Genomic DNA, 16,219 nt, shown 5'->3' with positions numbered 1-16,219 from the left:
AAATTTATTAAATAAAATCCCTGCCTACAGAACTATGCTGTCCTCCGGGACTTTGGATTTATTACATTTACTTGGGGGTTACTTCACTGCTTGATTTTGTTTCGTTCAGTCAATTTGTGCCCAACTGTCAAGGGCCAGACACAATTTTCTTGTCACTAGAGAAAATCATAGGGAAATGTCAGGTAAAATTGACTAAAATAACAGTATAATTCACAAGGGACCAGGTGCATGGATAAAGACATTCTACCTTTTGCAGGGAGTTTAAACTTGCAAAGCTGCTTTAGTACAAACGTTTTTACAGGTTGCATTTTGTCCATTACAGCCACATTGTTGACATTTTTTGGTATTTTTATGTCTAATTCTTATATTGCTGCTCACTACAGCATTTCCATAGTTCAGACCCGCTTCACAGGTAATGCAAATTGCTGTAACAGAACAGATGTAACTGACTGCTGTTAACCCAAGCAAGGCTGTTTTGCCATCCCTTGCCTAAGGAGGTGGGCTTAGACTGGGCTTAAGGTGGGTTGCCCAGAGGAAGCCAGGGGATGGGAGAGGCTGTGCAACGAGGAGGCAACAGGAGGGCAGCCTGCGGCACTGCGCTTCCTGCTGCAAGCAGGAATAAGGTCGGAGATCCTACGAGACAGATGAGCAGCAACTACTGCTGGCTGGAGGAGCAATATTCATCAACCCCAAATCCTGGCTTTTCCCCCCGAGAGTGGCATAAGCAGCAGCCAAGCCTGGCCTTCAGCAAAGCCACAAGGGGCAGCAGCACCATTACCGCCTTTCTGCCCCAACTCGGCACGTGCCCAGTGCCAACTATGGTGGTTACTTACATTCCTTCTATTAATTTTCAACCAGTTGCTTTAGCTGTGGGTCAGGATTTATAGTCTTTTAGTGAAAGATATGGGACACACAGTCAGAATTATGCAGCCAGGGTCACAGAATAAGCCTGCTTTCAAAGACAGCTCCAGATGGCCAAATGCAGCATTGAGTAAAACTAGATAATGACATTTCCATGAACTCTGACAGGCCAGAATAGAAGTTCTCTCACAGGGAAAAAGGCCAAAAGAAAGCAGAGTTCCTGCTTTACCCACGGCAGAATGACCGCCACTGACAGGGTGCCGAGCTGAGTTGGCACCTCCTCATTCTATTTTTATCGAGTTCAGTCCCCAGTTGCTCTCTGCCAGCCTGAGAGCTGCAGACCTAGACCAGGAAGACCTCACTAACCCAACAGTGCTAGGAAGAGAGGGCAGAACGGGCTAAACCAGTGGGTCAGCGACTGGCAGCAGAGGGGTGCAGCTGGATTCCACACGCTGGCTCTAGTCCGTCTTCGTTACTGTGAAGTTCTTCCGTCCTTGCTCTTCAGGCGTTGATTAACTCAACGTTTTATTTATTTAAGATACGAATTGATCTCCTGTAGTTTTTACCAAGGAAGCTATTTACACTCTTACAAACAACTTACTCTTTTCACAGCCGTAGCCGGTAAATCCTCGTGGACAGCCGCACTCTCCAGTCACGTGATGACAGGCGGCACCCGCAGGACAAGTGCACCGCTGGGCACAGCTCAGGCCGTAGTAGCCTGGCAAGCAAGCTGGAACGAGGGGACAAATTCTGGTTGGAAGAGGTGGCAGAGTACAAGGACGATGGTTTGAAAGCTACCACTCTTCAACCGATCTGCTGCTACTATCCATGTGAGCACTTCAGAACCTGCCCAACAGTGAGGCCATGCAAGTTAGCACAAATCCAAAAAAAGTTCAAGTTAACACATTACGCTTGACAAACGGAGGTAAGAGCTTGTAGAAAAAGAGTTTGGAGAGCACGGTGATGGGCGGTACTTTTTTAAGCTGCTTTAACTAGATAGAATAGCCAAGTCTTTAGAAATCAAAAGCCAGATTCAGCATGGACTTCAGCTGGTGATGGTCAAGATCTGATCCTCTACGCCATAAAGAACATCCATACTTTCAAAAATTGAAGCAGTTCAGAGAGGAGAATAAAATATGTTCAAAATAACTCCAGGTTGACTTGCAAAGAGGAGAAAAACTATCAGAATCCTACAGAATTGACAGAACAGTTCTATGAGTTGGTAAAAAATTTCAGAGGAGTAATGCAGGAATGAAAGGGTCCTGTCAATAGATCAGGGATCTAACAGGGATAAACACAACAACCAGAACTTTTCTCCTTAAACTCCTAGCAGATACTCACGTTTGTCACACTGCTTCCCTCGCCATCCCTTTTCACAGCGACATGCTCCAGTCTGATGGTTGCAGGACAAGCTGTGCACACAGTCACACTGCTCCTCGCACCGCTTCCCAAAGAATCCAGAGGGGCAGACTGAGAGAGAGAACAGCAGTTCTTTCTACTGCACGTAAAGCATCAGTCATTGACAAATAAGTCAGTATTTTTCTTCTTGGACATAATGATGTACAGTTAGAAGACTGTATGCCCAGAAAATATAACTGAAAGAGAACATACTCAAAATATTAAAAGCACTTAGTGTTGGCTATTAGTGAGTCTCCACATGAAGGTTTGCAAAGACTTAGTCGTAGTCTAGAGTACAAATCCAAATGGTCTCTACAGAGGTAGTAATGTCATTTACTTTTACACTTTGTGTGCAAACAGGAAGAGGAATAACTAACTGTTTTAATAGTGAGAATACACTGTGCCTAGGTACTACTTTCCATCTCATAGGTCTTTACAAAGTGATCAAAAAGGAAGTGTGACCTGAAGAAATGGGAGCACCACACTGCAAAGGTCCTTACAGCTCACCCTGACCACTGAGGTTTTGCGAGTTCTCAGCACTTTAGGATGCATCAGAAAATTGCTTGTGGCTTGCAAAAGTCACAGCATGTCAGGGGCAGAACTGAAAGCAGATTTCAAGTCATCTCCTACCTGCTGCTTCCAAGAATTCTATTTAAGGGAATCACATGGATCTAAACATGACAGACATCTATTTTAAATCTGAGCAATCTGGACTGTAGGTCAGGCATGGAAGTTAGGATGCAGTCTGAACCATTACGGTCTGATTTCCTGAGCTTCCCTCAGTGATACACAGAGTAGTAGTAGCATGTGGTTGGGTGCAGGCTAACCTGGCAAACTTTCTTTACCACTCACTTTCTTTAATGTATTCTTCCATGTATCTGTAAGGTAGAGAAATACCTTTGTTTTCTTAGCAGACATGGTACAGAAGTAGAAAGGGATTAAATGCTTTGGACAAGGTCATGTATTTGTGATTGAGCAGAGACCTGTCTCCAGAGCTCCTCAGAAACATGGTAAGCTCTCGCGCTTTCATTATTTTATTGACCTACCAAATAATAAAAAAATTAGGATATTAAAAAATGTACAGAGAAACTGACTCCATATTCTAGAGACAGAAATGGCGGACTGCAGAACAGACTGTTAAAAAAAAAAAGCATCAGAAGGAGGAAATATTCGTACCGACATCACAGTGGTCCCCAGTCCAGCCTGAGTGGCAGATACATTTCCCTGAAAGCCGGTCACAGGCTCCATGGTGACAGCTACAGTTCTGCTCACAGCTCTCTCTGTATTTCCCATCCTCACACTCTGAAATGAGACCGGGGAGACTGACAGAAGGCAGGACTGGAAGGGGTCCAGGGAGATCAAACTTATGCCTCTGAAATAAGGCAAGCTATCTATGCTGTTCTTAAAAACCTTCAGTGACAGAGGCTCTGAAACCTCCCTAGGCAAACTGTTCTAGAACTACACCATTTTCATCTTGGGGAATTTCACTTATTTTATTTTCTCCTCAATTTGAGGCCATTACCTTTCTTCCCTATCCCTGAGAGCCAGAGAGAATACTTTATTCCTCTCCTTTGTCCAACAGCTTTCTACAGATTTGAGTATTAGTATCATATCTCCACTCAGTCTCGTCTTCTCTGACTAAACAACCCTAATTCTTTTAATCTCTCCAAACAAGGACTTCTACACTTAGATCTCTCTAGACCTCTCCACCTCGTCTCTTTTTTCTGGCCTGTCCCAGATCAGATCTCGACAGAACAGAACTTCATTGCAGAGTGAAAGGAGGAGCTGAAGTAATGAAGAAGACAACAAAACTCACCCAGCTCGCACGCTATCCCAGTCCAGCCATCGGGACACAGACACTCGCCCGTCACACGGTCACACGTAGCCTGGCTGTGGCAGACGCAGGGCTGTAAACAGCTTACACCGAACAAACCAGGAGGGCAGGCTGCAAACGGGAGTTAGCAGCAAGAGACTTGATTTAAGAAGTGCAGGAGAGCACAAGCAAAACGCAGCCTTCCCCGACCCACACCCGCTATAACCCCCTGATTATGTAGGTGCTGTCGGAGCTGCAACAGAGTAAAAATGGAGGCCGAGGCTTTCAAGGAATTACAGTAATAGAAAACTGCTCTGGAAACAAAACATGTAAAAGGGCAGGTGATGGAGACAGGTAACTATGTCCCCCACAGATGAACTCAAAATTTTCTATTCAAACTTATGATAAACATATTTTGGGTCCTTTCTCTTAGCTTTCTCAACACTAAGAAATGTACCTATTGACTTCCCTGTTTTCAGCATTCCTCTGTACAGCGCACTTAAAATCACAATTACTTTTATAATGAGCAACTGATCTTGCTATCCACAGCTGGCTGATGACATTTTACAGTTTACCTATCTTTAATTTAAGCACGTTTATTAATTCCCATCACAACTAGTTCCTGTGGAGAGATCCTAATTTTTGGCACCAAAAATACACACACCTCTCAGGTGCTGTAGCGGTAACTGTCTGAGATGTTAGCAGGAGCAGGTTCTCACTCTGCAAAAGGACAGTCACTGCAGGATATTGGGAGATTGCTCACTCATCCTCACAAATTTGTATCACCTCCTTACCTCCAAAGGGGAAAAAGTACAGAAACCACCAAATGCGTCATTAAAGAAAATGGGTATGCTTGACAACATCTTTATATTTGACAAGGGCTTTTTTATTTTTGTATTTGTTTTAGATTTGAGGCCTTTAAGCAAAACAGAAAGTTTTAGATAGTATTGGATGCATCATGAAGAAAGGTTTGGTGCATCTCAGCTTTTTATTCCTTCATCGAAAACCCTTTTATATTAGGTACTAAAGGGGGGCCCCTTAATTTCTATATTCCTCTGCCATCGCCAGCTTTCATTCTCTTAACTGTCCTTCTCCTATCGCATTTAGCAGCAGCAGCTGCTTGTTTGGAAGCATTTACTCCAAATCCTAGTGCATCCACAGCAGCAAGCGTACCACAGTTGGGCAATCCCTGCTCTAAGGCACGGGTAGGATATCAGAGAGGTGATAAAGCAAGGAATCTCAAGGAGGGGGGCACAGAAAAGAAAAGGTTCCTACGACAGGGATGGACAAACTTTTGCTAGTGGCTTGGACGTAGCGGATTAGAACGTGTAACATAAGCCTCAGCACAGCCTTTCTTTGCCGTCCTCCTTCCTCAGGTCTCCTCGGAGCTGGGCTTGTGTTTTCAGGCTCGCAGACTGGTATTACTGCCAATGCTAAAGCTCCCAATGCCTTTCACATGTTCTGGATTTAGCCGACTATGTCTGGAACAGCATAAGGTAATGATGCGTATCCGCAGAACGCATGGGATAGTAAAGCAGACTACAGAAAAGAAACAGTTTCATTTCTGTGTCATAAATTGAAGTTTTCTGGACTTTTTCTCCTTAATCAGACAGACTTCAAAATCAGCTCTCATTTCAGTTTACGGTTCTGTTTCAGCCCCTTCTGCCTCGTGCCTGCCACGCTCTTACACCTGGCCCCGCAACGCGTGCCCTGGCATGGTGCACTCACAGCACCCCTGACTCAGACTCGGAGATTGTTTTTTAATGTGCTGAACTGCATTACTGTGTGGATACAAAAATAATGACAAAACAGTGCACGGAGCTGATAATTTAAACACCAGTGGAAACCCCCTGAGCCAAAGTTTTATTTTTCCTTTCTATAATCTTCTGCAACGGGAGCGAAATTGTGACTGTACCTTCCTGGCAGGTGGCTCCTCTCCATCCCGCCGCACAAATACACGTCCCAGTTACATGATCACAGAGCGCTCCGTTGTGACAATTACAAGCGTGACTGCAGCCTTTCCCATAACTGTCACCCTGGCAGGCTGCACCGAGAGAAGGCCATAAAATGCAATTAGAACACATCAAAGGAGGCATCATACAGAGCAAATTTGAGACATAACCCACTTCTGGGGAAATCAGTTTGAAATTGGCTTCTGATGACACACTTTTCACATCTTAGAGGCATGTAGGTCCACATATTAACCATGTCTGACACTAAATAATGTGGCTTAAAAATATGTATCATAACACATTCTGAGCAGATTTTTATCAAAGACTAGACTCACTGGGGTGATGGATCAGCTGTCATCCTCCTGCACTGCGGAATGTCTTTGTGTTAAACTAATGGTCCAGCAGAACAGCCAGCTTGACGGGCTGGATATTTATTTGCATCCTGGTAAGAGAACTGACAACTTCATTGTTTTCATTGTTCATTTTTCACAGTTGGATGCATTAGCTCACCCAGAGTCTTATTCTTTGGTCAGAGAGGAGTGATATTTTCAACACATTGAGTTAAGCAGCTGGCTCCCAGGTGAAGACTTAGCACAGCCATCTCGCAAATGTACACTTGCTTCAGCTCCATTTTCATACTGTGCTGGTGTTGCCTCCCGTGAAAAATGGCAATGATAAAATCCCTGCAATTTCCATTGCACTAGAGATGTGGATCTCTTTAAATGGTGGAAAGCAGACCACTCTGTCACTCTGGTTTCCCAGGTATCATCCACAGAATACAAAAATAGTTGATGTGGTCTTCTGTAGCTACGTTACAGAAGTTCTAATTCACTTGTACGAAGCTGTCAGAGTGTCTCATCCCGGCTAGATAACTAGCACTGCTGGTATACATTGGAGAGCCAGAAAAGGCCCTGATCCAGGAAAGTGTCCTGTGCTCACTGACTGGGACATCTCCAGGATCAGACCCAAATTACGACTTTTCATAAAAACCTCTATGCCTTTGACGGTGCTGTCTGCAGAAAACAGTTCTGCATAGGGGACTCATCTCTGGGGACAGAGCAGAGGAACGAAATTATCCCGACTTCAGGGGTGATCCGGTTGACAGCATCTGAGCTATTCACAGCCTTTTTCTTCCTATCTGAGGACTTCTGGCTTCCCAGACGCAATTCTCACAGATACCATTTCTCCTAGAACTTCTTTTCAACACTATTCATTTTTGTCATCACTTGGACCCCATCCATACTAAAACTACAAGAAAGTGCAGGAACTTAGTCACATCACAGTTAAAATTTGTTCTGCAAATGAGGCCTGTTTGCCAAGTGAAAGATTCAGCCCATCTTACAGAGCTTTGGCTCAGCTTTGGGAGCAGAACTAAATATTTCCACAATAGAGATCAGGACTGTATCATAACCAAGCCAAAGGAAAAACCAGCTCATAACCAGGTCCCCTGACTAGTTACTAGTGGTTGGTGTGAGGTTTCTAGAGTATGTGCGCAAAGCTCCTCTTATACTCACTGAGAAGACAGAGTTGTGCATTGAAATTTCTGGTAAGAAAGGAGAAATTTCTGGAGAGGAAAATTTAAGCTGTTCTCATTTAGTGTATACAAACTTTCTTAGTTTCTCTGTGGGACAATCCTAGCTATCAAACCATTTTTCTGAAGAAAAAGATAACAAGGGATATATTCAAGCAGGTTTATCAAGTTCCTTAACTGAATGTACAAATATCCCAGTGACTTCTTCTCCTGTTGTTGTGATGAGTGTAAAGGAAAGAAGAAATAGCAACATTTAAATTATTAGACTTCTTCCTGCTCCAAACTTTTCTTCTCAGTGTCTTTCCTCTGTAAAAGGAGGAATTATTCATTTGAGGTCCTTAAAATCCTTTTTACACTCAGAATAAGGAACACGTGAAACTGGAGGTCAAAATATTCAGGCAGGAAGTCAACATCTATCAAAAGCATATGGGAGCCCAGGGAAAAGACGTGGACTAAGACACAACAGGGTGTCCAGAAGATTGGATTTCATGCAACTCACACAGATTATTCTCCCCAAAATGAAACTGCAGCTTTAAAAGAACACAAAATTTGCAAAATCAAGTACTCAGATATTATGAAATATCAAAACTCCAGTTATCAGTAATCCAAATACAGATGCTGGGAGCACTGATCTTTCTGTAGTCATTTACTTTACAAACCAATGTGGTTTCTTTACCACAGGAACTGCTTCTTTGAAGAGCCTGATGAGCCCTAACAACACCAGAAAGAAGTATTTTTAGTCCTAACAGAATTAGGGGAAATTTAGTTGCTGAATTCTATTTAGCTTCTACAGTCCGTACACAAAATGAGATTTTTTTTTTTGTTTTGAGACAGCGGAATCTGGATGAGTTTGTATATAGAGAGCAAAGGTCACACTTCTGGTACAGGAAAATGTCAATGGTCAAATGCTCACTTCTATATCGCCAAGGCATTATAACTCTCAGCAAAAGTTTATTTATTTATTTTTAATGTAGACAATATACCTTTCTTAAACCTCTTTCTTGGAAACCTAAAATAGCTTAGCTGGACACTCAAAAAAAAATAATCTCCCAATCACAACCTTAAGCTAAGGCTTGCCAGATTCCATCCCAAATTATCAAGATTCATTTACAAGCAACCGAAAACACAGCCTTGTAATGCAAAGTGTTAGGCAGCTTTCACAAAAAGGCATTCCGGTCTGTATCTCCCATAATTAGATAGCAGTTTACAGCATGTGCTGCATGGCCCGCTTAAGATCAATTCAAATCCCATGAGGTCAGAATTAGTTTTCAATATCCTCCAGCACATTGCCTGCAATCTGATTACTTGAAAACAAATGCTGTCCTTCCAGCTGTTAGAGCTAGCAAGTTCCAGAAAACGGGAACACAAACATTAGGCACCGAGCAGAGCCTGGGAGAAGCGCATGAGCATCTCCAAAGCCTGCCTGGAGTCATTCGGGAACATTCGGAGCGATGCTGCCGAGGTCTGAAGCTCTAGGACAAATGGCGCGTGGATCCATACCTTCAGCAGGCTTCCTCCTGTTCTCTGGAGGGTAAACTTCAACACCCGAGGGCACTTACGGCTGACCCGGCTGAGCAGATACACATCCTACCCAGATGGACGCGCACGGCCAGGGAGACCGTGCAGTACCCAAATGCATCCCTGCAGCGCCCTGGCTCCGCGAGGGGTCCCAGGCACCCGCGTGCCTGGAGCTGAGCTGGCAGGAGCTGCCTACAACCACTCTCCCTGCAAAGCAACAGGCAGGAAGAACTGACCTTCATTTACAAATGTGAGGAAATCTACTTCACCCTGAAAGATGCTTCAGCTGAATCAATCATTTAACTCCTCTGGGCACTTGGCATCTCATTTAAACTTCTGCAAAACAGAAGCCGTGAGAGCAGCACGTAAACACCAGCCGCGTTTGATGCGGGCTGGGTGCAGATCTCTAATTGCTTTGCTGGCCCCAGCTCTCCGCTCAGTGGCAGAACAGCAGCGACGGGTTCATTTTATCCCTCCTTGTTTACAAGCTCTTTTCAGGGAAGCTGCATCCTCTGTTGTCAACTTTGAAAGCTTTTTCATTTGCACGTTGGGATTTCCCTAAGCCAGCAGCTCTTAAGAGCAGTACGGTGGAGACCGAATCAATTTCTGTGTAAATTAGGTTCCCTTCAAACTTGCTCTTCTCCCCCATTCTCAAGTCCCTCAGCAATACTCCGGTATAAACACAGTGTCATCTCCGATCAGGCGATCTGCAAAGGGGCTACTTCCATATATTTTATTAACAACTGCTGTAGGACAAAGCATTACCAGCCAGCCTTACGATCAAAAGGAAGACTCTGTTTAGCCAGGAGAAACACAGGTTACCCTTCTGCACTGTTCGCTGACCTTGCTCTTCTGCTGGAGGCAAAGGAGGCCTCGAAGGCTTTGGCATCTTAACTAGCATGAGGAATAAATCAAGCTCAGCATAAAGCTCTAATGGCCGCAGTGCAAGAGAATAAATAGTTTCTTTCTCGTGTGAGTAGAGGGGGGCACAGAAGGCCTTTGACAAAGAGCCGCATTTCTTAACTGAGTTTAATGAAATATGTAGGAACAAAGCTTCCCATCCCTAATACAGTCTAAAGACCAGGGAAGGGCCAAGCTGACAGATTGCTAACTTTAGGGTTTGTCCAAAGGGCAGCAAAAGCTAGACGGTGACCAAGGAGCAAGCATCACACCTGTTCAACACCACCTTTTCTCCTCTGAAGCATGTCTACATGTCAACGGCTTTGTATTTACTTCTCAGAGTCAGCTCAACTGCCTAAACCCACTGTGCACAATTAGTTATCTTCTTCAGGTGATGGGAGAAGAGCTGGCCAAGGGGTCCTACGCGGGGGGACCACAAGGAGGCAGGAGGAAAGATTCACCAGCACTGACTCTCCTATAAATCAAGGAGGGTGGGAGAAGCCCTCTCCAGAAGAAGACAGGCTGAGTGGAGGGGCAAAGGAGGGAAGGAGACGAGATATTGTCAAGAGCAAGTGCAGCAGGCAGGTTCTGTCGTCAGTCTGCTCAAACAAGGCTCATTATATCATAGTGTGTGTCTGGAGAACAGGATTGCTTCAATAAGAATATTATTTCTCTCTGTTTTCTAAATTAAGCTGTAAGTTTCTGTTGAAGAGATCTGAACAGTTGAGGATTAAAGAGATCTTATGAAAGTGTTCACTACCAACAGAAGTTGGCTGCTTTGGACCACAGCTCTACAACACAAGCTTCAGAAGACAGTCATATATTCAAAGGGAAATATAGACTGTGGGCTCATGCTAAAGGTGAAGCTGAGAAATTGAGAGGTTAAAAGTTGAAGATCTTAAAAAAAACAAACAAAAAACCCCTTTGCCGAGTTTTGCCAATGGGCTCAATGATCTCCATATATAATGTCATGTAGCTAAGGAAAATAATTTAATTTCCCATGAAATTTGGTGATAAATTTCTCAGAAGAGCCAACTTCATATCTGCATACAGACATACATACAGAAAACTTATTAACACAAAGATTGTGGGAAAACTCATCATTATTGCTTGTGAAATTTCAGAAAATTGACTATTTTACAAATAACTTGTCTAAGAATTAGTTACAAAACTATTTTCTCCTGCTAAAACAATAAAACAGTCCCAGCTCTGATTTTTCCACATTGTGCATGTGTAATCCATCACTTTGTGATTGGTAATTAGATGAGGTACACCAGAAACATAGATATACCATTTCATCTCTTAATGTTTCACAAAACTGAAAAACTGAAATTCATCATACAGCAGGATATAGCTCTGCTGTTTAAAAACTAATATTTATAATGTTAGACAAGTGCCAAAAGAAATTAAAAAAAAAAGAAAAATCAAGTTGATTATTTACACAGCAACCAAAAATTGTTTCCTTTCATGGCATCTTTGGAAAGGAATGTGACCTATCCAAAACCATACTCTGATAGGTTACCCAACATTCCTAAAAGAAACAAATGTTAGGGTGTTGAAAGGGTTTGCAAACAAGGACCGTGACTGTTGTATGTACATACGCTGGTTGCACTTTTCTCCCATCCAGCCGGGGAGGCAGTGGCACGTTCCTAGGACAGGGTCGCAGCTTGCCGCATTCTTGCAGTTGCACACCTGGTGGCAGTCAAGTCCAAAAAATCCATCTGGACAAGCTGAAAATGCAAAACAACCCTTTTTTATCAAAGTTCCCATTTCTTCTTTGTATACACTTCAGGTCAGAGATCTGCAAACACTGTATGCCGCTAACCCTCGAACTGGTGCTTGCTCACATCCTCACTCTGTGATTACACTTGTGAGCCAATGTTACTGTAAGGGTTAAGCCTGCACAGTCTTGTGCTGTGCACATCTCAGAAAAATGTGACCCATTTTATACAAGCAACAGATTTCTGCATAGAAAAACACAGCTGAAAATATATTCAAAAGCCATAAAACAGGAGAGAGAATGAATCTGAATTCACACAAGTCAGTAATCGTGCTTCTGTAAGGGACAAAGTAAACGAAATGATTCAATATAAGACCATCAGGCCACCTCTGCCTATCTCCCCATCTTTTAGGATGCAAAACGTATGCTCCCATTTACTCTCCTGACACCTTTCTAAAGGTTTTCCAGCAGCGAACATAAGATGTACGGTCGCAGTTCAGTCCTGAAATGAAAACCTTGCAAAGAGAATGAGCAAAGAAAACAAAGATAAAGTAAGTGTGGCAAAACCTCCTCAGAGAGCTTAAGGAACTCAGTACCCATACCCGGGATGTGTAAGAAGGAGCAGGCCCAGCAATCAGTGCACACCTTTACCAGTGTTGATGGTAGCGAAAATAAGCCATCAGTGGTTGTCAGGGGGCCACATCATATCCAAAAGGCTGCGTTATACGGATGCTCAGGTTGCAATGCAGAGTTCAAAAATATTAGGAAATGCCAGAATTAAATTGTCTATATAATCTTAAATTACCCTCTCTGTCTGCACATATATATATGTGTGTTTGTAGATTACATAAGTATAATTATATTATACTCAGTAATAATAAATCTGTAGATACACAATTGTATGTCATTCTTTCCACAGAACCCCTGAATTATTTAATTCCAGGAGTGATGGTGCTCATCCAAGGAAAAGCTATTCAATAACACTTAGTGCTTTGTCCTCATTATTCCATATAAGTTTATATTTAAAACCCCTTTCTTGGACTTTTACCACAAATTCAGAATGACTGGTTTCCCAGTAGATTTTTATAGGATGTTTATCACCATATAATATCCAAAGACACCATACACTAATTTCACAGCTTTCTACCAGATCAGAGTAATACTGTCATCCATATGCATCTCAAATTTTCAGACACTTTCTCCCCTTTTCTTGCCCTCTTTTTCACATCCAGGCTCTTTGCCCCAGCCTATTCTTACTGTCACTTCTGCAAATGCAAACTCAGTCCTCTAACAGCAAGTATTTCTATCTGCTTTGTCTGCAAGGGGAGAAAAAATCTGTATCTCTAGGTATAGGCAAACATGGACCTTCAAACAGTGAAGATGGCACTATAACACCAAGCAACATCTGCTTTGGCTTCTTCACTCTTACAGTTCCTGCTTAGCTTGTGATTACATATCATTGTTGCATTTACTCAAAATCAAAAGGTCGATCTCTCCTTCAACCTGTCCAGACTGCAGCTTCTTTTCTGGCATATGAAAAATACCCGGGTTACGCTACTCTCCATGCATGTGCTGTCTCAGAAAAATGGAAAAGTACCTCATACTGATATAAAACTATAAAGCATTAGCCTGCCTCTGCTCGGTTCTTACTGGCGAGAGCGCTGTTAATCAAGTTGTAAGGAAGAACCGCCTGCATGTGGTTTCAATCTTCACATCCTTATTTATTATGCTTCGGTAGTGTGTATGGCACAGCATACAAGAAAGGACTTCTACTACTTAACCCTAGGTAATTTCAAAGGCTGACAAAGCTTTCCTTCATTTAATACAGGGACTACAGAGCATTGTCAGCTATTTTTAGACATGTACGGTATTTATTTTTCCCCTTTATCTTATTTAAATCATCTTATGGGGCTATTTTACAATATTGATTAACTGCAGAAATCTCAAAAGAGAAGCACAGCTAGCCTGTCCTGCAACAGTGACGATTTAGGCAGCAGTTCAAATCCGAACCTTTAGTGCTGCACTTAACATGGGCTATAAATTGCTGTTATTAATACATCAATGAATAAAAATACTGTAGGAAAAATCTGAGACTCCTGTCCCCTTCAATTCTGAGGAATAATTGTGCAGCATTTTGAGTTATTCCGCCAGATCAAGCAATGAACTGGATAATTCTGCTGCTGCTTTGATACTGCAACTTGACACTTGCCTTCAGTCATGCAATACAACAGAATACCAGAGAGTAGTGGGGAGCAAAACTAAACAAAATTACAGCACACTAAAGGCAATCACAACCTTCAAAGTGGGAGCTGTGGATACTCAGCACTTCACAGAATGAAATCTATTATAACAATTACCTTCCCAAACAAGAACAAAGCAACCCGGGCGCGGAGCAGGGTGACCTGTCTAACTTGATGTAACACGGCACATTTGTAACAAAACTGATAGCACTGACAGCCTGCGCGGTCAGATCTTGATTCCTTTTGATTTTGCTGGGTTGACTGGTGGTCTGCTTGACATCAGGAGCCCATGGAGGCCTAGGTTTTCTGCATGTCAGATGTTTACATTTATTTGAAGCAAGCATTGATGTATTTAGCAATTTATTACAAGAAAGGATTGGATTTATTTTTTTTTTGACTTGCCTATTTAGCTGTAAGTGCATTAAAACCAAAGCCCTGTAGCAATGGGTGATTACAGTATGCATCTTTTCCGGGGAAAATACTACTCACATCATCTATGCTTTAACAGGATAGAGAAAGGACTTACATAACCATCTTTTGCTAAATGCAAAGATGTTAATTGCTGCTTTAATTCAGAAATAGCTAGAACTTCATGTGTGCTTGAGTTACTTCCTCCTTAGGCATATAATATTCTCTGCTCAGATAAGAAAGATATTACTTGCTAGTCGCATTACTCTAAGAGAAGCGAAAATCATTCACTTTCCAGTGGTAATGCTGGACCTTGTGCAGAGCCGCACATTATTTTGTAAGTGTTCTGTTTGTATCACTTGCCAGTTTCAAAAAAAGGCCAAAAGAAGTCTTTCCCAGGTGGTTTATGCAGTCTGCAAGCATTTCATGGAAGCTTTTTTTGTTTTTAGTTAAACAGTCCATTTGCAAACCCTAGCTACTTTGCAATGGGAACTGTTCTGCTCCTTTGATAGCTCTTTGAGTACCAAATCAAACAAAACCCCAGAGGCAAATTTGGGGGCTTTTGCAATTTCAGCCTGAATCTGGATACCATGTTATCACAGTGCCGAATACCTGAAATAACAACTGCACTCTCAAAGTGCTCGTTGTGCAGGCGTGTATTTCAATATTACATTTCATAAGGTGCCGTCTTCTCCTGGGACTTTGAACTTAGAAGGCTATAAACGTTTTCATTTCAACGTTTCTGTGACGACAGCAAGGTCCTTCTCAGCCCTGGGAGGAAGCATCAGCAATATGTTAGATGTCTCAGACAACTCAGCCAGCTCTAGGTCTAAATTTCTCTGGAGCATGTGAGCAGGGTGATGTTTCCAAGGCTCAGAACTTGGCCAATGTGGGTAGACTGTCAGGAGGACGGCAAAAAAGCACATACCTGCCAGGAGGAAACCCTGCCAATTTCCATGTCACTAAAAACAGAAGTGCTACAGCTCTTCGGAGAAAAGGTTGCCAGGAAGTTCCACCAAAGGCAAACAACCTACACATTTTCCTCTGTCTTTATTTTTGGAAACAGCCAAGCTATTCTGGCTGAAACTTGCTACACGCAAAGGTAAAAAAGGTCAGCTCAGAGAAAACACTCAGCACGTCTGAGACAAAACATGTAAAAAACAGGGTCTTATGACTACTGGAAGGTAATCTTAACATTAAGCACTGAAGTCTGCTTGCCCCTAACGCAATCGTCTTCCAGCAATTTAAAAAGATAAAGATGTTCAACATGACCGATTTGGAAACTGAGACTTGTATTTTTTTCAATAGACATCATCTAGGCTTCCCAGTATTCCTCACTCCTGCCTTCGCAAAGGATATTTAGCCTCCTTGTCCTTTTGATTCCTGCTGAAAGGACCAGATTTACAATACAATGCAGATAACTCTATTGTTTTTCCAATACGGTCACGAACTCATTTGAATTCAGCAGAGAATGCTGAATTCACCAATGCCTTTGGTATATAAGAAGCCAGTAAATACCTCTCAAAATGAATGGCTTAATTTCCTATAGAACGAACTGAAACCAGTCATTTTGACTTGTCGACTCCCACCATCATAACTATTACAGAATAGCAAATAAGCTGTAGGACATGCAACCAGATAAATTCAAGAACCGTGTTTGGATGCGACTGGCCTAACAAAGGGTCTTTGTTCTTCCCTTTTTTTGACAAGTTCAGAAGATTTGGGGGTATTTTTAAAAGCTCTCTATGAAGAATGACTGCATTATCTCATACTGCGTAACACATCTTGCAAATCCTAGAGCATGCAAGAAAGGAGAGATGGTCCAAAGCCAACAAGCTGAAATTCAAACACGAGCAAAGTGTTAGAGCTACAGCACAT

At 42.5% G+C, this 16,219-nt stretch overlaps 1 protein-coding gene across 1 annotated transcript in view; it reads right to left on the bottom strand.

Annotated features, from left to right (window-relative positions):
* Positions 1 to 16,219, bottom strand: part of LOC106500349 (multiple epidermal growth factor-like domains protein 6) — a 214,467-nt gene that overhangs the window by 15,708 nt on the left and 182,540 nt on the right. The window contains exons 23-28 of the mRNA XM_067301588.1: positions 11,575 to 11,703; positions 5,988 to 6,116; positions 4,076 to 4,204; positions 3,436 to 3,561; positions 2,203 to 2,331; positions 1,463 to 1,591 (exon numbers count right to left, since the gene is read on the bottom strand). Of these exons, the coding sequence (XP_067157689.1) occupies positions 1,463 to 1,591; positions 2,203 to 2,331; positions 3,436 to 3,561; positions 4,076 to 4,204; positions 5,988 to 6,116; positions 11,575 to 11,703 (771 nt within the window). The remainder of the gene's footprint in view (positions 1 to 1,462; positions 1,592 to 2,202; positions 2,332 to 3,435; positions 3,562 to 4,075; positions 4,205 to 5,987; positions 6,117 to 11,574; positions 11,704 to 16,219) is intronic.

Source organism: Apteryx mantelli, chromosome 9 (assembly GCF_036417845.1).
Source record: "Apteryx mantelli isolate bAptMan1 chromosome 9, bAptMan1.hap1, whole genome shotgun sequence".
Lineage (NCBI taxonomy): Eukaryota > Metazoa > Chordata > Aves > Apterygiformes > Apterygidae > Apteryx > Apteryx mantelli.
This window is presented reverse-complemented; position numbering and strand designations above follow the sequence as displayed.